Genomic DNA, 23,387 nt, shown 5'->3' with positions numbered 1-23,387 from the left:
CCATCCCTGGCGGTGTTCAAGGCCAGGCTGGATGGGGCTTTGAGCAACCTGGTCTAATGGAAAGTGTTCCTGCCCATGGCAGGGGGTTGGAACTAGGTGATCTTTCAGGTCCCTTCCAACCCAAACCATTCTGGGATTCTACAATTCATCTGGTCCTCCCTCTATAAGCAAAATCAATTTTTACTTTTTGGGATGCTGCTGTCAATAAGCCTGGTTCTGGAAAGAGCAAATCAAGGAAATCCATCTTTTGGTAAGAAATGAATGTACTCTCAACACAAGAGGCAAAGGAGCGACACAGTACAGGAGATTATGACTAGGCAACCCCCTGGGGTAAGGTCTCAAAGCCCAGTCGATCGAGTAGCTAGTCGTACTGTCTTCTAATTGCTCAGCAGAGAAGAAGAGACGAGCTTCCTACTCCAGTTGGATTGTCCTGCTTTGCACACAAACTCTCATGGAATTTGGTTAGGGAAGGGGAAGGTTTGCGAGGTTGCCCTGTTCTCGTATAGGCAGGAATGGCCAGGGACTTGGCAAGAAGACTTGATTTCAGAGCTCACTGGACTCAAGGGATCCACTGTGGTTAGGTTGGCCTTGGAGACCTCTTGGGTTCCTTGTCCATCCATCCCTGCATTCATGCAGTGCCCTAATACCTCCAGAACAACCCATGCACAGGCACTTTCCCAGGTGAGTCTGGAGTACGGTCAAAACAACCCATCCAACCTGTAGTAGAGCTCCAAGGAGAGGGAAGAGAAGAAGGTTGGCTCCAGCTGTGCACCCGCCACTGTCGTCTTTTGCCCCCGTTCTTGGCATAGGTTTGTGTCTCCTCACAGCCTTCTCTCGGTGGGTAAAAGTTCAGCCCAGTTTGCAGACTGTCCAGGGTAATTCAGAGCAGATGACTCCTCTCTCCCATGGCTATATAAGGAACCCAGGAGATGAGCCTCCAGAGCTAGGCACTGAGGTTAGGTGATGCGAATACTCCCTAATATGTGAGATCAGATGTCTCCCTGACCAGCGTGTCACCTTACATACGATGCCAACAGCATCTTTGGGATTCTCTGTATAGAAAACAAAATACTAACATAGCTGTCCTCGCTCTTCTGCTTCAGTATTTTTCTTGTAGACCTGGCCTTTGAAAACCGGCCGCGACAATTGCCTGTTAGAAGAATAATTTATTTTAAAGATGCAAAATAATGGTCTGTCTTATTTCCTGTTCTAGGTGACCTGTATGGGGCTATCGGATCACCTGTGAGATTAGCAAAAACAGTTGTGGTTGGCAAAAGGCATGACCTGGTACAGAGGTTGCTTTATTTCCTTACTTACTTCATCAGATGCTCTGAACTTCAAGAGACGCATCTTCTAGAAAATGGGGAAGATGAAGCCATTGTCATGCCTGGAACTGTTATAACCACCACGCTGGAGAAAGGAGAAGTAGAAGAATCGGAGTATGTGCTTGTCACAATGCACAAGAACAGGGGCAACTTGCTACCGACGGAGTCTGAAGAAACGAGAACTTCTAACTGTAGCTGCAAATATTGCAAATGTCCGATTTCCCTTGCACAAAACATAGAAGGTGTTTCACAGCAAGAGAGAGAAGACGCGGAAAACACTCCTAAGGTAGAGCTGGAAACGTCCTCGGATGAGAACAGAACTATTGTTCCTGACGATTGCCAGGAAGATGCTGTGGATGTTAAGCAATTGAGACCCTGCCTGGACACAAAACTAGAGACCGTGGTGTGCGCAGGGTCAGCTTCACCCGAAAAACGTGTAGTGACCGAGGCTGGTTTGGAGCCAGCAGCAAACGTGTGGAGGAACGAAGACTCGCTGGAATCGGGCAACCAGGCGGTCGGCGTGACAAGATCACCTGGTATTGCTGTGGAGAAGAAGCCGCCGGATAAGCTCTTCTGCGACGCGTTTCCTTGCAGTGCTGCCGAAGCTCAGACAAAGGTGACTTTCCTCATCGGAGATTCCATGTCACCAGATTCAGACATCGAACTCAGAAGTCAGGCAGTAGTGGAACAAATTGCTAGGCATCACAGCCCGCCCGCAACGGAGGAAGGAGTGTCTGCTGATCAGAACTGTGAAGCTAAACAAACTGTCGAGGACCAAAATAGAGACTGTGGGACAGCTGAACCCTTTCCTCAAGTCGCTAGCGAGCATCAGAGCTGGAATCCCAATCCATACAACCCCGAGAGCATGAGTCTGTTTGACGAATATTTTACTGACGACAGTTCAGTTGAAACCCGGACTATTGATGATATTCCAGGGCAAGCAGCTCCAGACCTTCTTGCTCACAACAGTAGTTTAGAGTTTTCTAAAAAGCTCTGTACAAAGACTAGCAAACCGCCTAGTGAGTTTTGTAAATTTATGGACTCTGTTCGACAAGAGACCTACAAAAACTGCTTTAATGAGCAGGACCAAAGAGAGAAAATCTCTATTTGCGTCCCCCATGGGGACAGACAAAACGTAGAGAAAAAAGTCGGCCCGGGAATTGATTGGGACATTCCAAGAAATGAGAGTTCAGATAGTGCCCTGGGTGACAGCGAAAGTGAGGATACAGGTCACGATCTAACTAGACCAAGCGGTAACTATTATGGAGGAGAGCAAGAAGACTGGGCAGAAGAATATGAGATTCCCTTCCCTGGGTAAGTGCTGTTCAGCAGTAATAGAGCCTAAAAAAGATAGAGCCTCTTCTTGTGTCATGTGTTTGGAGGAACGTAGCCCAACTTGGCATCAGCGGGTGGAAAAGCGTCTCTTGAGCTTGCTGGTTGTAAAAGAATCTAGAGAGATCAGTGGTCTGGAAAAAAATACTAATTGTGCTTTGCGATCGTGGCTCGTATCCTTTTCTTCCACAACGCGCTGACTGCAAAACTGACTCGAAACCCTTTCTTTTTACAAAGTGCTCGAAGGGAAGTTAGAAGAGATACGATAGATACGAAAATGCCAGCTCTCTGTAACGCTGAATTTGTTGGTTATAACTGTGCATCTCTTTGATATGCCTTTCTTGCAGGTCAAAATTAGTTGAAGTGAACTCTGTCCAGCCCAGTATCGCCAATTTTGGACGATCCTTGCTAGGTGGCTACTGTTCCTCTTACGTCCCTGACTTTGTTTTGCAAGGAATAGGAAGTGATGAAAAGCTGAGGCACTGTTTGGTGTCAGATTTATCTCATGCTGTGCAGGTAATTAAGCTATATTTGGTAAATGTATTTGTCGCAGTAGGGAAAGGCAAATGTTTTGAAGCTGGAAGTGGAAATATTTACTGTCTCAGGCTTCTACAGTCCCAAGTCACCAATTTTTTCTCCTCTCTCCGTTAATGTATCTGAAAAACGTGGGGTTTTCACTGCAAATCTGGAGCACAAAAAGCTAGACTCCCACTGAAGCTGGCTGAGAGGCTCGTGCCCTTGGGAAGCGGGGTCTCTGTGCTAAGCCGTAGAGAAATCATGGTCTGTAGGCAGGGCAGCCTGCTGACGGTTCCGTGCCCACAGGATGGACCGAAGGCGAACGAGACCAAACGCCCAGGTTGCTGCGCGTCTCTTCCCGGGCACGCAGCCTTGCTGCAGTGGGTGTGCAGAAGCTGCCTTTGCTCCCGCCTCTTTCCGCGCACGGCTAACCGAGGTGCTGCTGCTCGTGGGGCAGAACGGGCTCTCTGCGGGGAAGCCATCAGGAATGCTCAGTGTTTTGGGGACGTTACTCTTTCTTTAAGACTATAGTCAAAGCGTCCGATAGTGCCGGCTTCATTGGAAAAGGAGAAACCAATAGAAAGATAATTGTCCCGAGGGACCTCATACTTCTGTGTGCCCGAAACCATCTCTTCTCCACAGAAGCTTTTCCCTAGATGAACTGGGGCATGGCTGGGTATTTCCTACGCCTTTTATGGTCCCCAGGAGAGGAGTGGAAAGCAGGCTGTCACTGAACAGCGTGATTCTGCTCCCCTCTAGCTTATTCCCAAGGAAATGGGGAAAGACCCGCACACGGACTGGTGAGCAGGCAGTCTGCTTCTCTGAGCGCTCGCCTGGGAGCCTCTGAAACCTCCCCCTCTTCCACACCTCTCGATTAGCGACGCGCATCGCCCCTTACGCAGGCACGGCTACCCTTCCTGCGGCCATTCCCCCCCTTTCCTCGTGCCCGGCCCTGTGGGGGGCAGTTTCGCTCCCTGCGCGGCTGTTCTAGGCGCCGTTTTAAGCCAGCGTGTTTTAGGCCAAATGTTTAAACCATTTGTGAAGTGTAATTGAACTTCAGGCTACAGAGGCGGCAGTGTGAGGTAGCTGCTACGAAAGAGACTTATCTGGAATACAGCCTAATAGCGGTGCACGTCCATCAGCAGACTTAAACTTCAATTGCAAAAGTTAAAGACGGAGAGGATACGAAATGACTGAGCAAGATTGTATATGCTTATCCTCAAGTAAAATAACAACTGCTTCCTAGCCCTGTGTGAAGTCCCTGCCGGGACTCTCTGGAAAGGGCCGCTTCCTAACAGTCCAGCCCAAAGAATGCACTGGGGAGGGCAGTGGCCTTCCAAATACTGCCTTTTTGAAACCTCCATGGCTTTAGAGAGGTGAAACGCTGCTTGGAAGGAAGGGAACAGAGGAGCTGGGCGCAGGCTTGGTTCCTGACTCCCTCTGCTGGCCCTCCCGTACAGGGAAACCCGTGAAACTGGGAATAAACCCGACCTCGTTAACACAGCCATGTTGAACAGCAAGTTGGGGTTTGGGTACTTTCAGTTTTAGGCATTTGAAAGATACTTTAGATACGTCAGAACTCTTTAGATCAAGTATCAAAAGATTTGTCAGCCAGTGACAGGCTTCCAAGCCTGGAAGGAAATGTAAAATAGCGACTACCCTAAGGCTGTGCCTTGCTTACAGTAAAGCTCTGGTTTTAATCGATGGAACGCAACGTTAGCACACGTTACTGTATTATAGATGGAGCAGTGTCTGGGCTGCCATCCCCGCTGCCCAGGGCGGCGGCGTCTCGTGAAGAGACCGTTGTCGTCGGTCATTCTCAGGGTTGTGCTATTCGTTCTTTGTTTCTAGCATCCTGTTCTGGATGAACCCATTGCAGAAGCCGTCTGCATTATTGCAGACACGGACAAATGGACAGTGCAAGTGGCCAGTAGCCAGAGACGAATGATTGATAATAAGCTGGGAAAAGAAGTGTTAGTCTCGAGTCTTGTCTCCAACCTGCTTCATTCCACTCTTCAGCTTTACAAGCATAATTTATCTCCAAACTTCGTAAGTATGAATGACAATCGAGAGGGCGATGTTTTCAAAGCCTCCTTTCACTTCGTAGGTTAAAGAGGTTGCCAGGCTCTGCCTGGGTTATTTATCCGTAGCCACATTTTAGTAGCCAGAGCACCCCCTGGTGCAGCTGTTTGAGCTGTCCATTTAAACGCTGCTCTGTAATCGAGACAACCGTCTCATTAATTCTGATTTAACGTGCAGTCAAAGGCTTCTGCTCAAAAGCAAGAGCCGTGCCAGTGAATATCTTAGTAATTATTCACCTAGACACGGCCAATAGACGTATGGGGTCTGTGCTGTTTTGCTCTGAGGCTGGCCACGGCTTGGGTATAGCGCTGTCTTCTCCCTGACACAACTCCCTTTGCTTTCTAGTGTGTTATGCACCTGGAAGATCGGCTGCAGGAGCTCTATTTCAAAAGCAAGATGCTGTCCGAGTATCTCAAGGGCCAGATGAGAGTTCACGTCAAGGAGCTGGGCATGGTGCTGGGGTACGATCACAAACTTCCTCCGAGCGGTGCTGCCCTGGGTTTCCTGGTGCCAAATCCTCCGCCTAGGCTTGTTTTAAGCACAGTGAAATGGATTCCTAAATGTGGGACTGGAACCATAGCGTGGCATAAATCACCCATGGCCGCAGGCTTCTCCTTAGCCATTGCTTGATCCTGAGGATCCCCCAGCCTTTCTCTCTTCCCTCCGGGCAGGAAGATGGGCTCAGCACTCCAGAGCTTATCAGACTCCTTCCTTAGCTGGTCAGTCATCACTGAACAACGTGGGGCACCTGATTCCTCCAGGTTGACTTTCCCTACATGGCAGAAAACACCCTCTGTGTCATGTAAGGCACATAATACCTCTCTGTGGGTGTGGGGCACAGGCAGAGAAGCTATTTAAGGGGTGTTTATAGGAAGGCTCTGAATATCTTTTTATGCGGGAGGAGTACAGGGTGAGCAGGAAGGCACATGGAGCATGTGTGGAGCTGGAGATGGGGGAGCAGCTGCAGCGGGGGGAGCTGCAGGATGGTGCCAGGGCTTCCTTGGTAGCTGCAGAAGTAGTTTAGCCTGGTCTTCTGCCCCCGCGCTTTGTCCCCCAACTATTGCTCCCTTTGCTTTGAGGGCAGGAAGGAATCTGCTGGTTTTCCTCCCTCCACCTGCTTCCTCACCAGTTTGTTGACTCTGTGAAAACCAAAAGCATGCCGAGCCGGGCAGGTAGGAGGTACGGCAGCGCTGACAGCACCCCGCCGCCGCTCGTCGGCGGGAGCAGGCGCGTCTGGAGGGGATGTTAGAAACAGCCTGGTGGCCGGAGCGCGGGAGCCAGCTGGCAGCGCCGCGCTGGGAGAGAAGCGCCGTTGGCTTCAGTTCTCCTTGACGAATGTCCTGCCCCTCGGGGCTGCGTACGCTCACGGCCCGAGCGCCAGCGCTTGCGCAGGCTCTGTGGTTACTAACGCACGCGTTCAGCCCAGCTACGTGTCGGCTTAGGTTAAATGCGACTCTTCTGTTTCCTTTTAGGATCGAATCCAGCGACCTCCCGTTACTGGCAGCTGTAGCAAGCACTCACTCTCCGTATGTTGCCCAGATACTGCTTTAAAATGCCAGAGGCCACAGACGTTGACTTCCCCCCCCCTCTCTGGAAACAAAGTGGAAGACAACTTGTTCTGGCTCCTTTCTCTTTGAAGGAGCTAAACCAAACTGCTCGTTGAGCTGCAGCACCTCCGTGTGTGACTGCACGTTATGCAAGCGGTCGGAGACTTCTCCTCTCCCGCTTGGTCATTTGTAAAAAAGGATAAAGAAAGGAAGAAAGAAAAACGAGTAAGCCCGCGATTTCAAACACAGAAACACAAAGATTTCAGCAAAAGCTGAAGATCGGGGGTTTTTTTAATCAGTTTCTGCCACAGTGGCTAACTGTAATTTATACTGGGGAACGCGAGGAAGAACTGCTTTGAGAAACATATGATGCTACCGCCAGTTATAAACTTCACAAGAGAACGCAGCAGCTGTCTTCAGGCCGGCTTCCACTGATAAGGATCTCGTTAAGATGTGTAATTCTCGAGCTGCAACCATTTGTAAACGACTTCTACTTTTTCACGTCCTAGTCAAATTCTGGATGCTTCCCAGAGGAAGAACAGGGCTGGCGGGGGGGTGGGGGGGTGGCTGGTTTGTTTTGTAAAAAGCTTATTAATGACACTCAGCTCCAAAATTTATTTATGATCTTTCTCCTGGGGAGAGGGAGTAGCGGGGGGGGAGGAGGGAGGAAGAGGCCAACAGACAAACTAGCGATGGAGATTTTCCTTCTTGGCCGGACGTTGTAACCAGTATTAAATGTTTATAATGTTTAAATGTTGCTTTATACTAAGTGATGCTTTTCTTCCACGACATAATCAAAACGTTAAAACAGAAATCTGACGAGAGCGCTGGTTTAGTTTCCCCGTGGGCTCCCCAGAATGACATGACTCTTACCTCTGACTCTTTTAGGGTCTATAATGTTCTTGCAACATCGCATTCTTTTTACAGCAGTCAGTCAGCTATCGAAGGAAGGAACTAGAAATAATTGTACCAAAGCATTGGGGAAAAAAAAAACAAACGGATAGACTATTACCCTTAATTGCTCAGGTAACTTAACTGATGTACTTTTTAAAACCACCCTACAAAAGACGAAGGCGGATTACACCGAAGTGTAGCGATACCAAAATGATTTTTTGACAAACACGCCCTTGATGCGGATGACTCGAATCCCTTTTCTACTCGCTTGGGTAATTACCAGCAGGAACTCTTGCTTATTTTATTCTCAGCATCTCTCCTCGTCTCAGCCATCGCTGTTTTCTCCTTGTATATACGATAGTTGTGCGAATAGCTGATGGACCCAACCCGGTGTAAGTAATGTAAATACACAGTGGTAGGTGGATGATGTTTTCAAAGGCTCTACTACCTCAGTTTAACTGGACACTTCGTTATAGGCTTCTCTTTGCGTGTTTGTCCTAGCAGCCAATTAACGTTGCTGATTTTTAGGTTCTGTTTTCACCGATTACGTTCAGTACGTTGGAGTTCGTGGATTATCCGCAGAAGTAGGAGATACAGTTCTATAAAGACGTCATTCTGTAATCATCTTTTCAATAGTCTCGCACGCCTGCTATTGTTGTTCGCAGAGTTATTTTAAATACGAATCTATTTTAACCATTTGATAAACTTGAAAACAATAGGAGAGATCCCTGCCCCACCGCTGCCAACCACAAAACTCTCCTCCCTGCCTTGGCCGGGGCCAGGATTTCACCCGGAGTGGTTGTTTTTCAGTAATATTTAAAATCTGTAAGCTAAGGCTCTGTTCCAGGGAAGACCTACATGGCAAACCCACATGTCTTTCCATGTGGGACTGAGTCTTCGCTAGTAAGTAAACCAAACGTTAATACAGGCGGCGTCATCTGAAACTTTTGTATATAAAACCTGACGCTGACTGCTGCAGGGAAGAAACTTGGGTTCAATATGTGACCTAAGGATCTGTTTCTCCCCTGTTCTTCAAACGTCCTTTCTGCACCACACAGTTATTTTACATCTGGCTTCTGGAATGAGCACAAAACGTAGGGGCCCGGTTGTGTAACCACGTCTTTAATGAAATCTAGGAATTGAGCTCAGAACGTGGGTTTTTAACTCTTTGCTGTAACGCGTCGTGTAGCCAATAGTTACGATTCTGAACGTTGTACATAGATTTGCAGTTGTAACCTGACGATGTCGGCGCCGCCGGCGTTGTGGTCCTGGCTGAGGGTCCCGAGGATGCGCCTCCGCCCCTGCGGAGGTTCCGTCGGGGGGTTCAGCCCCAGGACGTGCCCGAATAGCTGGGGCGCGCCGCTCCCCGACCCTGGCACCTCCCAGGACTGGGCTTCGAACGCATCCTTACCCAGAAATATTATCTTCTCCTCCATTTAACCATTACTAGGCGAATTGTGGGTGTTGCTTTGGAAGGGGTTTGACTCTCAGGAAAGGCCCTTGCACAGCTTAAAATCAGCGTTAACCTGAGAAGGAGAAAAAGGAGGTTGTTCGGTGGCGTCCTTCTCCCCTGTCTTCTGCCTAACGCAACCCGTTAATGCCGTCGTAATGATGTGTTTAGTCCCAGACGAGGCGGCCGCGGATGCGGTGTCCTCGCCCTCCGCCCGCCGAGCGGGTCCCCGCGCGCCGCTGTGGTCACAGCGCGGCCAAAGCCCTCGCGTGACGGGGAGTGAGTCTGTAAGGTAACGCCTAGGGTACGTGAACAATGCGGTACGTGTGTGTGCTTGTCAAATAATACGAGAAGGGATCTTTACAGGACTATGGCATCGGTTTTTAAACGGTAAATCGCGCTTGGTTTTACGGGACTAGAAAACTAACGTTTGATTTCTTTTTGCCACTATTACCAATCTCCATTGACGTGTCTTAATTTTCTGGCTGAAAGCTACGCGTACTAAGCACACAAACGAGCAAATCTGGTTTTGTTGCAATTGGCGAACACTGGGCTGCTAAGAACAAAAAACTATTTAAAAGAAAGGATTTTACACCTTGCGTATGTTTTCCCTATTAGTTATTATAGATGTTTTATGACAATTTTTTTGCTTTCTCTAAATTATTTAGATGGTGGTACTTGTAAAATGCTGGGTAAAATGTACATACTTGTTATCTCTTCTGGTTTTGTATATATTTCCCAAGATGTGCACTTGTATTATAATAACCATTCCCAATTTTAGGGGAAATTTGTGCAATAAATACAGTATGTCGATTTACTCCCCGTACATTTTTCTGTCCGTTTTTTATACTTGTTCTACAAGAGTTGGCGAGTGGGTAAACCATCACCATCTCAAGCTTTTGACGCCTGTCCATCTCCCATCACATGTCCTTTCGGGGCGTGCTTCGAGCACTCGGAGCACTTCGGGCGTGCTGCAGCCGTTTCATTTGGGGGTCTCTTAAGGAATTCATCATTTCCAGTAGGAATCTGTAGCTGAACTTGCTGCCCCTTCGGTTGCGAAGGTGAACTGTGAATGTGGCAGGCCCAGAAGGCGACAGGAAGTCGGGGAGGTGGTCCCGGCCCTCTGCCCTGATGCTTGGCTTTGCCTGAGGAGAGCAGACGTAGCCCTAGAGCCGTGGTCTTCGTGCCGGTCCGTCCGTGTGCCCCTAAAGTTACCTGCAAAGCTGTTCGTCACACTCGTCGAGTGTTTGTGATTCCTCCCCTGCAAGTTACCGTGTTCGTGCCCACCTGCCCGGTCACAATCCCTTTTCCATCTCTCGGGGCTGCTGCACGGGGATAAAGGTTATCGAGAAGTCTTCGTAAGGTTTTATTAACTATACGTTCAAATCTTGATACAGTGCTGTCAAGAAAAGTGAAGTGATAATCATACAACAGGAAAAAACTCGGGAAGATGTAGCAGAGCGCGCACACGATGGCTTTTGGAGCATTCGGGTTAACGCAGCTCCTGTGTTCGTGAAGAGGGAATGAATTATCAGCAGAAGACGCAGACTTTGCTTGAAGTAGCTGCACCCGCTACTTTTAGAATCATTCTGTGATTCTATGATTCGATAAGCTTCCTCGTGGTTTCCGTTCCTGGTACCTGCCTTCCCCCGGAGCCCTCGCTGCACGCGAGGTGTGGGACTGGGACAGGACGAGCCAGGGCATGAGCAGAGGTAGGTGCCCCGGCCCCGTCCTGCAGGGACCGGCTGCTGGGCAGGAGGCTCCGCGGAGCCGACGCAGCACGGGGAGGCTTACCCGACTGGAGCTGCCTGCGATTCCCACTTGCAGCTGCCGAGTCCTGTCTTGTAAAAATATACCTGTTACCGGACTTTTTTTCATCTCCAGGAGGAAGGAAAGCTGGGACAACAGGCTCGTGGGCATTTAAACTGGTCCTGTGGCACCACCGTGGGCTTTCCTTATGAGCAGGGAACGGATGAATTCTCCATCCCCGTCCCGAGGAGTGTGGTATCAACTGCCTTAAATGCTCCGTGCGGGTGGGGCGATGTAAAAACAATCCATAGAGGTTCGAATGCCTCTTAATAACTGTGACATAAGGGTTTATTGCTTGGCCTAGTGGTCCTGTGCCGTGATGGATTCACACGGCCGAGCCTGCGATGCCAACAGCAGCGCTGGAGGGGTGCGGCGGGCAGCACCCAGTCTGGCTCCAGCGGCGTCTGCGGCCGGGGGAGAGGCAGCAGGCTCCGCTGCGGGGACCGGTGATGCACACTGTGCCCCGCTGCTTCGAGCAGACCATCAGACGTCTGGCAGCGTGCCTCGGGCCGGGGCTGGGCTGGCTGAGCGCACCCCACTCAGAGCGGCTGGTGACGAGGTGTCCCCCCAACGGGATGTGCGAGGGGAGCCGGTGATCCTGTGCCTGTGCGGGTGTTTGGCAAGCGATGATGTTCGCGGTAAATTCAGCAGTATAATCACCGCAGCACCCAGAAAACGCTGATGTTAACGCCCAGAATGGATTTCCTTTTTAACTCTCCAGCTAGACTGGGATACAGCACTTGCTAGCCGGTATTTTTAATGTGTTGTTACTCCTTTTCTGTAACTCCCTTAATTTTCCTGGAACAAAGGGGAAAGCTAATTCACTTTTGCCTAGGCAAAGGCAGGGGAGCAAGCCACGGGCATCCGAGCACCACAGCGTCTCTCATCCCTCGCGTGATTAGCAGGGGGGCTGCAGAAGAGGAGAGGAGTGTTTTCTGTGCGGCTTAGCGCAGAGCAACCGCAGGACGGTTTCTGGACCCGCGGGGCGGGAGGCAGCTCGCTGTGTCGCTGTCGGCTGCACAAACGCACGGAGCCCCTAAACAGCTCCGCTGCTGAACCGCGGTTGCTTTCTTCTCTCTCTGCAGATGTGACTTAAAGCATTTATCATTACAAAAATAGCGGCCTTGTAGCTGGAGTTAAAAGCGAGCATACGCCCTGGAGACACACACGTCTTCCGAGCCTGTGTCTGTGCTGAAAGTAACGCCTCTGTTTATGCGCTGCAGCGAGCGCGTTCCCTTCCAGCCACCCCTTGTTTTTTTTTTTTTCATGGGCTGCAGGAGCAGTTACAGGCTTCACACGCCGGCTGTACGGCCTTCCTGGCTCCCCTGTGTGCAATAACACCACCTCTGCTACTGCTACAGGCAAACCTGAATACACCGGTTCTTGGGGTTTTTGAAAACTGTTGCCGGTGCTCACCAGAGACGCTGCTTTACTGGAATCGGTGCTTTTCAGGTCTGGCAGTCAAAGAACTGCAAGTTCAAATCCTGGCGGGTTCTATCCCGGCTTTTAGGGCAGAACCTGGTTCCCCGGTAACGTGGGCTTTGCTTCCAGACCTCTCCTGGCAGCGGAGCTAGAAGGTAAATTGGCCGTGCCTGGTGTGCCCAGCGCCTCCCCCGCTGCAGCGACAATTCTCCCCCTCCCTGGGGGTGAGAGGGAAGGAGCAGGGCGCCAGGCAGCAAAACCGCAGGGCTGGTGCTGCGAGTCCAGATGCCTTGCGGGGCGAAAAAGAGGAGAAACACGAGAAGCCTCTGGATGCGGTAACGCCAGAGGCACGGCACAGTTCCCAACCAGCAGCGCAGGGGTTAACCGCTGACCCAGAGCCTGCCCTTTTCTACCGTCCCTAACAGAAAAAGCATCATTTTAAATATATTTTCTCCAGGTTTCGGCTGTGCTGTGCCAGCTCTGCCAGCGTGGTCGCAGGACACGGGGCTCGCTCAGCTCCCGAGGTATGGCAGAGTGAGGTCCTGCCCTGACCGGCACCCAATGTGCCAATGTGGAGCTTCCCACGGAGCCGTGGATCCCCATGGGAATCAGCTGAGGAGCCGGCGGGGGGGGTGTGAGTCGGAGAGGTGCCGTGGCCCTCCTTTCTCCCAAGGGACCACTGCTGGGCAGCGTTTTTGGCCAGGGCCATGTCTGCTGGCCACCCCGCAAGGCTGGACACGTTGCGTGGCCTCTGGAAATAAACGGTTTCGTGTGAGCTGTCATCTGCTTCGGTCTTGTGCAGGTCCCCTGCTCTCTTACAGCCCGTCTCCTCCTAGGAAGCATAGTAGCAGGAGGAAGCATGCTACTCCCCTTTCTCTGTTTATTTTCATTACTGAAACTATTTGTGCAGCGGCAGAATTTGATTTCTAAATGTCTGCCTGTTCCAGCTGTTTGTTCCCAGCTGGAGCTGAAGACATCTGCTCGGAGGGTGGGGAGTCACCGCCTGAGCTCCTGCCTTCACGAAGCAGCCACAACAGGGCACGGAGAGCGCTTACTGCCAAGCACCGGACACCACTGCACGGAAGAAATAAGGTGTAAAGTAAGGCAGATGACAGTAAGAAGCTGGTCCTGTGGTTTGAGGCGTTACTGGTGAAGGAAAGGCTACCTGAAAAACATCAGAAGCGTTCTGCGGTGAGGCACCCGGCAGCACCTCCTGCGCTGCTGGCGGAGGGGGGCCCTGTGCGGCTGACTCTGCCACAAGATCTGATCTCCGGAACAAGATACGGCAACACGGGCCCCTTCCCCAAGCTGTGACGTTAACGCCCGTCAGCTCAACGCCAGCACGGGGTGGCTTCCTCTGCCGGGTACCTGTTGCTCAAAGTCCCTGTGGGATTGAGCAATGCCTGTCGTGGCCGGTCCGTGGGCAGGGCAGCTGGCGCGCACAGGTCCGTCCCATCGGCACCGCAGGAGCCCCGAGCTGGGCCGTGGCGGGCACGGGGCTGAACAACGGGCCCCGGTGGTTTGCGGGGTGAGCCCGGCCATGCGGGTTCCTCCCGCTGGGGCTTGGGTGCTCCAGTCCCGCCGCAGACACTCGTCGTTGTTTCAAGGCCAAGTTTCCACCAAAGCTCTGTACTGGAGCCTCGCAGTGCGCTCTAGCCAGCTCTTTGGGGGCTCAAACACCACCGAGGGAGAGCAACGGCACAAATGCCAAATTTGTGCACTGAGGGCACCATCTGGAACACGGGAAGTTCCACCCGAACATGAGGACAAACCCCTTCCCTGTGCGGGTGCCAGAGCAGGGGCACAGGCTGCCCAGAGGGGCTGTGGGGTCCCTTCCCTGGGGACATTCACCCCCCGCCTGGATGCGGCCCTGTGCCCCTGCTCTGGGGGTGCCTGCTCACGCACGGGGTGGGTGGGGTGAGCTCCAGAGGGCCCTTCCAACCCCCACCAGTCTGGGACTCTGCGACGCCTGGGCAGAGCTGGGAAGCACGGTGGAGCTCCGCTGCCGGTCAGCACTGATGAGGCACCCTGGGCCAGCCGGCATGTCCTTCCTGCATCATCCCAAGGGAAGTATTTGGGCTGTAGGTTTGTCCCGGATTCCAAAAGCAGCGCAGGAGAAAAGGAGGTGCCCATTCCTTGTGACTCGGCCGTTCTGCCTCCGCCCCATCTCCAGCCAGGCCCTGGGCAGGGAGAAGAGCCTCAGTCCGAGTGCTGGTGTGGGGTCCTGGGGTGATCCACCCCTCGCTCCCCAAATGCCTTCAGGCTTTCTGCTTGCTGGTGTTTTCCTTAGGGACCTGGCTCTGTTGGTAACGCTTTTTATGTAGATCTGTCTTCTCAGAGATGAAGTTATAGACCATGAAAATTCTTTGGCATTTATTATCTCAGGGTAGGGGTGGCAGGAGGGAAACATCCTGCCCTCGCTCATCTTTTCCTCATTACAAAATCAGAACCCTCTGTGAACAAGAGGGAGCCGCTTCCTCCGACACAGGTCACGGCTCAGGCCCTGGAGAGCGCTGCCTGGCGCAGGTCGGGGCTGTGCCTGAGCCCAACGGGTTCTGTAGAGACATTGTTCAGTGCTGGTATTTTACTATTTCAAGATTTCATCTCCTGTGTTTTCTAAATTGCTGAGAGGAACTTTCTCCGACCGCCATGCCTTTGGCTGCTCCCGTTATTCAGTTTCTAACCGCCGTAACTAGACGGTCTATTTAATCTGGAACTTGCTTTTTCTTCTTCATTAACTCCTTAGCCTGAGCTTTTGTGCCGCTGGTTGGACAGACTCAGCTTTTTTTCTTAAGGAAAACCACTGAGGAGGTGCGGGACGCTGCAGCGACGTCCCACGCAGCTCTGCTGCGTTGGAGCAGTTGCGGTACGCGAGCTGCGGGGCTGCTCCTGCCGTTATTTCCTTCTCGAGTGGGATGGGCTGAAGTCGCAGCTCTGAGAGACACGTGTGCGTCGCTTGTGGCGTCGCTTGTGGCGTCGCTGGGGCCGGGCGGGAGAGCTGAAGGTGGAGTTTGTCCCAGCCTGTTAATGGAAAACAAATGTTTTCCTTGAGTGGCATAGAGAATGAAACCGACGTTTCTTATGGAAGTGCCTGTAGTCAGGCTGGAAAAGATGGGCGAGAGTGTCTCCTTGAGACATGAGCATCTCTACTGCCTAAAGGCAAATTATTTTACTTTTCTTGGCCAATGGAATTTTCTTGAATGTTTCCACTGATCCACTGTCACCAAAAGAAAAGCGGTTTATAAACGGCCCAGAGCCAGCGCAGAAAGCAGCGGTGAGAGCGCACGGAGGCGAAGCCTGATGCCGTACAGGGGCGATCACGGTGAGTCGCTCAGTGGCTCCCGGCACTGATACTGGACCGCTGGAACCGGTGCTTCGAAGGCACGGGACGTCTCCTGAGCGAACACCCTCGTTTGAAGCCCTGGCGTGGGGATTGCGGAAGGTCATTGCGCTACAAAGGCGTTTATAAACAGTGACTTTTGGGAAGAGGGTACCAATGGGTTTGTGCGCTTGGTTTTTCCTGCCAGAGATGCTTTTCACTTTGGAGAACTTTGATGCATTCGAAAAGACTACGTTCAGCAATTCTTCTATAATTACTTCAAAATTACAGCCACGAGCAATTATATTTTTCAATAGCTTATTGAGCGCGCTGAATCCTCAGAAATGAACTACCAAATTTTCAAGGAGTGGATTTATTAATAGCAGCTGTAACTAGAAATCTTGTCTAATTTTGATCACTACCGAAAGAGCAGAAAGAATAAGGGCTCCTGTTTCCATGTATTAACAATATGACTGATAAAATTTGCAGGAGACATTCTCGGCGAACAAGATAATTGCAGCTGTGCTGCTTGTGCCAGAATAATTAATGATAGTGTGCTTTATTCTCCAGGCTTGTTTTTCTTATACAGCTCCAACAGTTTAACTAAAGGTCTTGATCTCTGTCATTTCACATGACATTGTTCTGAGGCTGGTTAGGCTGTAAAAGCCATCAGCCTGGAGGCAAATTTATTTTTCAAAATACAGTTTAAATCTGCAAACCATTTCTTAAATTATAGGTTAGTGAAAAGCAGGCTCTCCCCATGGAAACAGATACAGTTTTTTAAGAAGCAGAGGCTTGAACTGATTTCGTATTAAAATCGAGGGCCCTGTCCTGGGCTAGTAAGAAGTCCCGCTCCTCCTGGCAGTTGCAGCTCTTCACAGCTACAAATTCAGGCTCCTGTTTTTAGGGGGAAAGTAATCCTTAACCTAAATACAACTTCTCAAATATGTTGTAGTTCACTGTCACATCCTCATCGTGGTTTCCCAGGCTCGCACGCTGCTGTGACCCCGTTGGATCGCGGGTGCCTGCGGCAGGTCACCCTTTGGTCCGCGGAAGGATCGGCTCGGGCAGCGCTCGGCCGGAGCCCAGGCGGGATTTGTCCAGGGCAAGCCATCAGTCTCAGAAACACGGGGTGAATTCCCTCTTTTTCAGAACGCCTCCAACAGAGGCAGTTTTAGAGGAAGCATCTTCCATCAGCAGTGTCTGTCCTCCGCCTTCGCCTCTTACAGTCAAAGCATGAGAGCTCATTAAGCAGTCCTAATTAATTTGTGAGTCGGCTATTTCCTGTTCAGACTGTCAACTGAAGAGGCAGCTGAGCATCGTTACTGGAGCATGTGGCGGTCTCGCTACCTCAGCGAGGAAAATACTTTTACCACCAGAACTGTAACCCCCTCCTTGCCCATGGCGTTGCCAACAGTTCCATCTGCGGGACCACGGTCGCTGGTGGGATGCGCAACAGTCACCACGCCGCCACGTTTGGGGTGTCTCTGGTCTTCACGTACAGTCAACCAGGGCCAGCTACGGGCCAGATCCGTGGAGATACCTGCAGCTGCTGGTGATCCCCTTCCTGGTCGCGGGCTTCTGAGCTCTGCTCTTGTAGTTTCTTCTTGTAACACCCTTACTGCCATTTCTGGTTGCAGATTCTTTAGCATTTGTGTGCGCATCCTTCTTTTAGAGCATGACTCTGGGGTGGCTCCTGCTACCTCAAGGTCTCCTTAACTGTGAGTCCACAAACTGTTTCCCTTTCTCTTGGTACCTTCTTTAAAAAGTGCAGCACATTTGTAATGCCCTCCTGGAGACAGGCTCAATTAGTAGTTCACAAAAGAGCAACTGCTGCAGCGATTGTTTATATAAAAGAAAACCCTCCTACTGCAAAGACAGCTTTGCCTTAGGTAAAGACAGCAATGAAACCCGACTGCTCAAATGCAACGCAGACGTCTCTGGAAAGAACCTGCCCACTGGCCAAAGCTCTGAGAAAAATATTAGTCACTAAAACAGTTTGAAAAATTCCGATGCTGAGATATCTGCTGGTACCATCCATGGCTTTTAGCGTGCTGGTGCGGCGCTCAGCGTGTTCCTAACGGCGTCGAGGGGAGCAAGGGCACTTGGAGGGCAGCTTATCTGCGACGTGTCAAAATACAGCGAGCCCCATTCAGCTTTCCAGAAGAGTCAAAGTTGCGCGGTCATTTCATGCGCAGTTATTAAAAATTATTGATTAATCTTGACGAGATTGTTCTTGGTGTCACGGTGCTTCTGGAAGTCGGCGTGCTCTCTGCATGACTTCGTGTGTTCCCCCTTCTGATGCAAACGGATTTCCAGACACAGCTCTGCCGATACTCCGGCAGCAGCCTCCATCGCCTCCGCAGTATTTCAGACTGGGGAATGCTTGCAGCTCAGCTTTCACCTAGGTGCAATGACATGCCTAAAAACCTACAGAAATTGCTTCTGCCTCGCTATCAGCGCTGTTGTCCTACCTGATCGATCTTTTCCTGATTTTTAAAATTCACAGTCTCATAGTAAGAAACCAAAAAAATAGCAGCCCATTCCGCTCTGAGCAAGAGAAATTACTTCCATGTGGGGTAAGTGATTGTAGGTAAGTGATATTTGTGTGCTTAGGTGGCAGCGGGTTTCATTGGGCGGTGCACTGAGCGGCGCACTTGATAACTTGCATCACCGTATGATTCATACGATCATCTGACCTTCACCTCGCTGCTGTTCTGCTTTTATTTCCTTTGCTCCCTACAAGTTACAGTAAAGGAAACTCTTCCTGTGTTTCATGCACAATGCTTCCTTTCATTCAAGGAAGATGGCGAATGCTTGCACTTTTAGCATTTAAAAACCCAACCAGTAGGGTCATCTACTTGAAAAGCACAGGACAGAGTAACGCTTCCCTCTCCCCTCGCATTAGCCCCACACACACACACCAGATGCACTCCAGGAGTTGCTGTAGGTTAGTCACAGCCTCCCCTCCCGGGCAAAATCCCTGCTAGGAGACGCTGCGGACCCCTGGGGTGGGATGACAGGGTTTGCAGCGAGGGTCCCTCCCCACTCCTGTCCCCGAAGGAGAAACGAGCAGGTCTTCCTGGAGGAGACTAACTCTACACCGTGGCTCTTGCTGGCGCTGTACCTTCAGCCCCCGCTCTGTGCCTAGCGAGGCTGTTTCCTCCTGGGTCTGCACTTGTGTGCCTCCCCTCCAGCTGAGGAGGGACGGACGGCATCCCTGGATGTCTTGGCTTTTTGATGCGTGAAGGTAAAAGCGAGTCTGGTGGTCTCTCAGCAGGAGCAGCTCAGCTGCCTGCTGCGGGAGAGCTGCTGGGCTGTGGGAAGAGGCCACCGCAGGCTCTGGGACACTGCGGATCGATATCCCCTGCCGTCACATCATCACGCCCGCCACGAGACACGATTACTGTGTGACTTTACCAAGGCCGGGGCCTCTGGAAGTAGGGGAGGAAGGGAGGAAAACCACACCGAGTGGAAGAAGAGTCATCTGCAGATCTTTTTTAAAGTTAAAAATAGACAGGGTTTTGTCTGCAGAAGACAGTTTGTTCTGTTATGCTGCTGACATCATGTAAGCATGCCGTACGCTTCTGCATTTGAGGACTAAAACTGACACGCTGAAAAAGGAACTTTCTGGATATTCTGCATGCCTGAGATTGAATGGCTTCAGCGAGCCGCCTGATATCATCTCATCCATATGCTTGTGCTTGGGTGGGGGATCTAAACATCTCATTAGCTCTGTAGGGTCATTAAAAGCCGGAGAACAGATCATAAGGAATAACAAGGATGTATGTCATCGTGCGAAGACAGATGATAAAAGCAACCGCCTCTGCCACGGTGCTGTGATGCGAGGGGACCCAATCTACCAGCGTGGAGGAGCTGAGCGCTTGCTAACGCACCAGCGTCAGCGCGAGCTGTTTATACTCTCTTCATCAGAAAAATCAGACCGGCAGCACCGAAATGTGACTAAAACCAGAGGATGATACAAGGAATTTTGGCCTACATAACTTTGCAGTGAGTTCACCGAACATTCCTGGCTCTCAGGCCTGAACTGATTCCACTAAACTGTGCAACATTTCTTCGTAATTAAATTATAGTTTATACACACACGGAGAAACACAAACACACGGACACTTATCCTCCTACAAACATATGAAATATCCGCACACAGTGGAAAGCTGATGTGATGCTGGCTGAATCGCTGCACCGGTCTCAGCTACGATAGCAACGCCCATGGTTGCAAAGTCCCCCGACACTGACACCAGCAGCAAGAAAATGGTAAGAACTGCAAGTCTTCCCAAGCCTTGGTCTTGAGTCGAATGCTGTAATAGTCCTCGCAGGATTTCACAAATAAGTAGCACGTATTCGATTGCATAAAGCAGAGAAATAGAAATGTCAGGCGTTTATTCACTATTTCTTAATCTAGTTGATTGCCAGTTAAGAAAAAGTCTAGACTGTTGGCCTGTTATTTGGCAGCAGAGAGGTTGTTTATTATTTTTCCACATGCTCAGGGAATTACTCCATTTACTTAAAAAGGGGGGAGGACTGAAATCCTATTTACTCTACTCTTTATCATATTTAAACTGGCTCTTCTCCGTAGACATGCCCTGTTCTTTTACTAGCTCAACATCATCAGCCAAAGTGTTGTCCACTTCCAAATGTCATGGATACACAGAATGGTAACACTGAATTATGCAAGTGTTTGGCTTTTTGCCTCTGAAAATAACTACTCAGTAGAAAAATACAAATACCATTACATGTATTACATGCTCTCTCTGGGTTATAACAGGTCAGCGTCGCAAAATCCCCACTGTTTGTGAAATCTTCTTGCAACTTACAGTTGTACAGCTTTAAGCGGCCCCCAAGAATTAATGAGAGGCATTAAATTTTTGGAATAAGATATGTTCAATTGGCTACCCATGCCAGATAACTGGTGGGGAGTTTACCATGGCAGGAGTGTTCTTTCTTTTGGTTTTGGGGGTTTTTTTTGGAAGCCTTCATCTTTATCTGTGCCCAGCCCATTCTCTTACCCACCCTCTCCTTTCTAATGGTTTTTGGCACGAGGTTTCCTACAGACAGATGAAGAAAATCCTTCAGCTGAAGTTTTAACCTGATTATAACAACAAAGCAAATGCAAATGGGGCAGCCACTAGACTCCAGATTGCCTCCTGGCAGGGCAGGTTTCCCCCCCCCGCCGCCCCCTTCTTTAATTTTTTCAGGCTAGGGCTTGGACATCTGTATACTGTTGCTGGGTACCTCCGATATCTAGACAGGTCCATATGCTCTTTTAGCTTTTGCCAACAAAGCGCTGGGGCTGGAATCAAATATCTGTAGGTTGTGCGTAGAAAGAGTAAATGGCAGAAGACAGACAAACCGTTTGATAAAAGATCGTGGTTCAGACAGGACAGAGCTGTTCTGTTGCGGAGCATATGTCTGTTTGGGGCAAGAACTGGCTTTAACCAAACCAGCTGGTTTTATTTCAGGTGGCATTTTAGAACAATTTGGAATGTTTTTGTCAGTTGTTCTTCTGCTTTATCGGACACTTTTGATAACGTGGTGCACTATACTATGCCTGGGGCAGGCTGGATGCCCCGGTGACTTGGCAGGAGTCCTTTCACTCCCGATCCCGCTCACTCACGTTCAGCAGAGCTTGGTAATTCAGCGGCGGGGTGGCGGCAGGCACAGGGCGGGCAGGCAGCCATTCCTCTCTTCAGTTGCACCTTTCAAGTCACTCAGCAGCCGGCAAGGGCGAGGAATGCCCTTCTGGATACGTGTCTCTTCACATTTGGATGTGGAGGGGAAATGAGGTAGACGAGAACATACATGTAAGCATCACGGGACAGCCAGTGCTGTTTCAAAATAAATAGCTTTCACTGTCCTCACTGGCAACTTTCAGAGACTCGGTATCAATGCACGTCTTTGTTTTCAGAGAAACCTTTGTAAATGAATGTCAAATAACCTAATTCACTGTGCGCTTTAGCAGATTGCTCCTCACTTGGGAACTGGGACTCCAGAAGCGGTCCGGTGTGCGACTGGCTGGGCATTACCGGACATGATGGCCAGGGTACGATGTTCCTAACCCGCTATGCATCCTCGAGCGTGAAATAATCTGTTATTTCAGAATTTCCACCTGTCCTCCGTGAAGCCCTTCCCGTGGGCATCCCATAAAGCGGCCTCAGTCGAGAGGAGGTGTTCCCTTCAGTCAGGAGCTAAGGTGTAGGAAATGGTTAATCTCTCCACCACGCTGGAGCTGTGGCTCAGTCCGCTCCAGGGAGCAGCTGGGGCTTGTCATCCCCCTCCCTTTGCATGTTAATATAGTCTTAAGACCTTTCAATCTCGAGGCTCACTGTATTCACAGTACTTTCACACCAGCACTCAGCACATTAGAGACCATCAAAGATGCGTGACAGGGAACAGTAAAGCAAGGAAAATTGCCGCTGAAGGTAAAGCGTAAGTAGAGAAAGCGGTTGTATCCCCGCATTTAAGAGTTGTTAGGCATCCCATTTGTTTCAGTCTCCTTGATTAAGGCTGAAAAATAGGGGTTTGACTGTCACAATGACCTCCGTAATTGCTTATGTGTACACGGCTTTCTAGTCTTACCCTTCAGGAAAAATCTGTAGGGGGAAGGAAAGCCGCGCTAGTCTTGAGTTAAATAGAACAAAGATGGCTTTTTAGTCTTAAAAATGTTGTTATGATACAGCAGAAAGATGAAGATCTGACAATTCTCATGCTTCATTTCGACGTTTCACCGTTCCCCTTTGCACTGAAGCTCTAGGAATACGCGCAGTGGGGAACTTTACCTCAGAAGGAGCAAAATTAGTGGTGCAATACGAAATGACCATTTCATTCTCGCTTTTGATTTTCCAAAAATAATTTGGTATTTCACATTTTCTGGGCCATAATTTCAGAAATTGATATTTTGAGCTGCCAAATGCTGTTTTAGACAGGACATCAATGTTCGTATCTGGGTACCTGACCAGCATTGTACCATTTGCAAAAATGGAACTTTCCTGCAAAAGGTGCACTTGCACAAAATTACTAATTATCCCTTTGCCTCCCCAATTTCACATACTTTTACTGAACCGTTGCAAACATGTTCTAGTCGGGAAGTTAAGCATCAGAATAAGCATATAAGGTAAAACAGCCCGAAGAGATTCTTCCCACTGGGGACTCCCAGAACATTTTGTTTTCCTCTGGTCAGGCAGAGAATTAGTTTGTACGTCTTCCTTGTGGCGGGTTAACCACATACTTCTCTAGTAGTCGTTGCCAATGATGGGATGAATCTCTGAAAGGGAATTTTTCTCCAAAGCTACGAAATCAAAAACAATAGCCTAACAGCCGTACTGGAGAATGAGAGGAAGGAAATTGCCAGCCTGTAATAAAACTCACGGGAACAAGAAGTATATAGAATATATAAAAATATAATTAAGAAATATTACGGTGTATGACAATTATGTATCTTTCCCACTGGGAGAGGTGAGGAAGTTGCGTTTTACCCTGAAGAATCTGGGATGTGCTCATGGCGGTGAAAGGCGTGAGATTAAAAGACATCTTTGGGAGTGTCGGTGGACCCAAACAATTGAAGGAACATACCAGGAGATGTACTTCGTAATTTAGCTGGTCTTCTCAAATTCACGGATGTTTGAAGCAGAAACATTGAATCTCCTGAGATTGCAACTAATCTGTATAAATAG

The 23,387-nt window shown here is 50.0% G+C and overlaps 1 protein-coding gene across 4 annotated transcripts in view; it reads left to right on the top strand.

The window, feature by feature from the left end:
* The window catches only part of FNIP1 (folliculin interacting protein 1), a 71,934-nt gene extending 61,971 nt beyond the window's left edge, over positions 1–9,963 (top strand). For all 4 annotated transcript variants that reach the window (XM_075102947.1, XM_075102944.1, XM_075102945.1 and 1 more), the window contains 5 exons: positions 1,214–2,639; positions 3,005–3,173; positions 5,025–5,222; positions 5,601–5,716; positions 6,728–9,963. In XM_075102947.1, coding sequence (XP_074959048.1) covers positions 1,214–2,639; positions 3,005–3,173; positions 5,025–5,222; positions 5,601–5,716; positions 6,728–6,806 — 1,988 coding nt within the window. In that variant the 3' untranslated portion in view covers positions 6,807–9,963. The remainder of the gene's footprint in view (positions 1–1,213; positions 2,640–3,004; positions 3,174–5,024; positions 5,223–5,600; positions 5,717–6,727) is intronic.
* Positions 9,964–23,387: the final 13,424 nt, after the last annotated feature.

Source organism: Phalacrocorax aristotelis, chromosome 8, assembly GCF_949628215.1.
Source record: "Phalacrocorax aristotelis chromosome 8, bGulAri2.1, whole genome shotgun sequence".
Classification (NCBI taxonomy): domain Eukaryota; kingdom Metazoa; phylum Chordata; class Aves; order Suliformes; family Phalacrocoracidae; genus Phalacrocorax; species Phalacrocorax aristotelis.
Note: the sequence above shows the minus strand (reverse complement) of the source record. Positions and strands in the feature narration are given on the sequence as shown.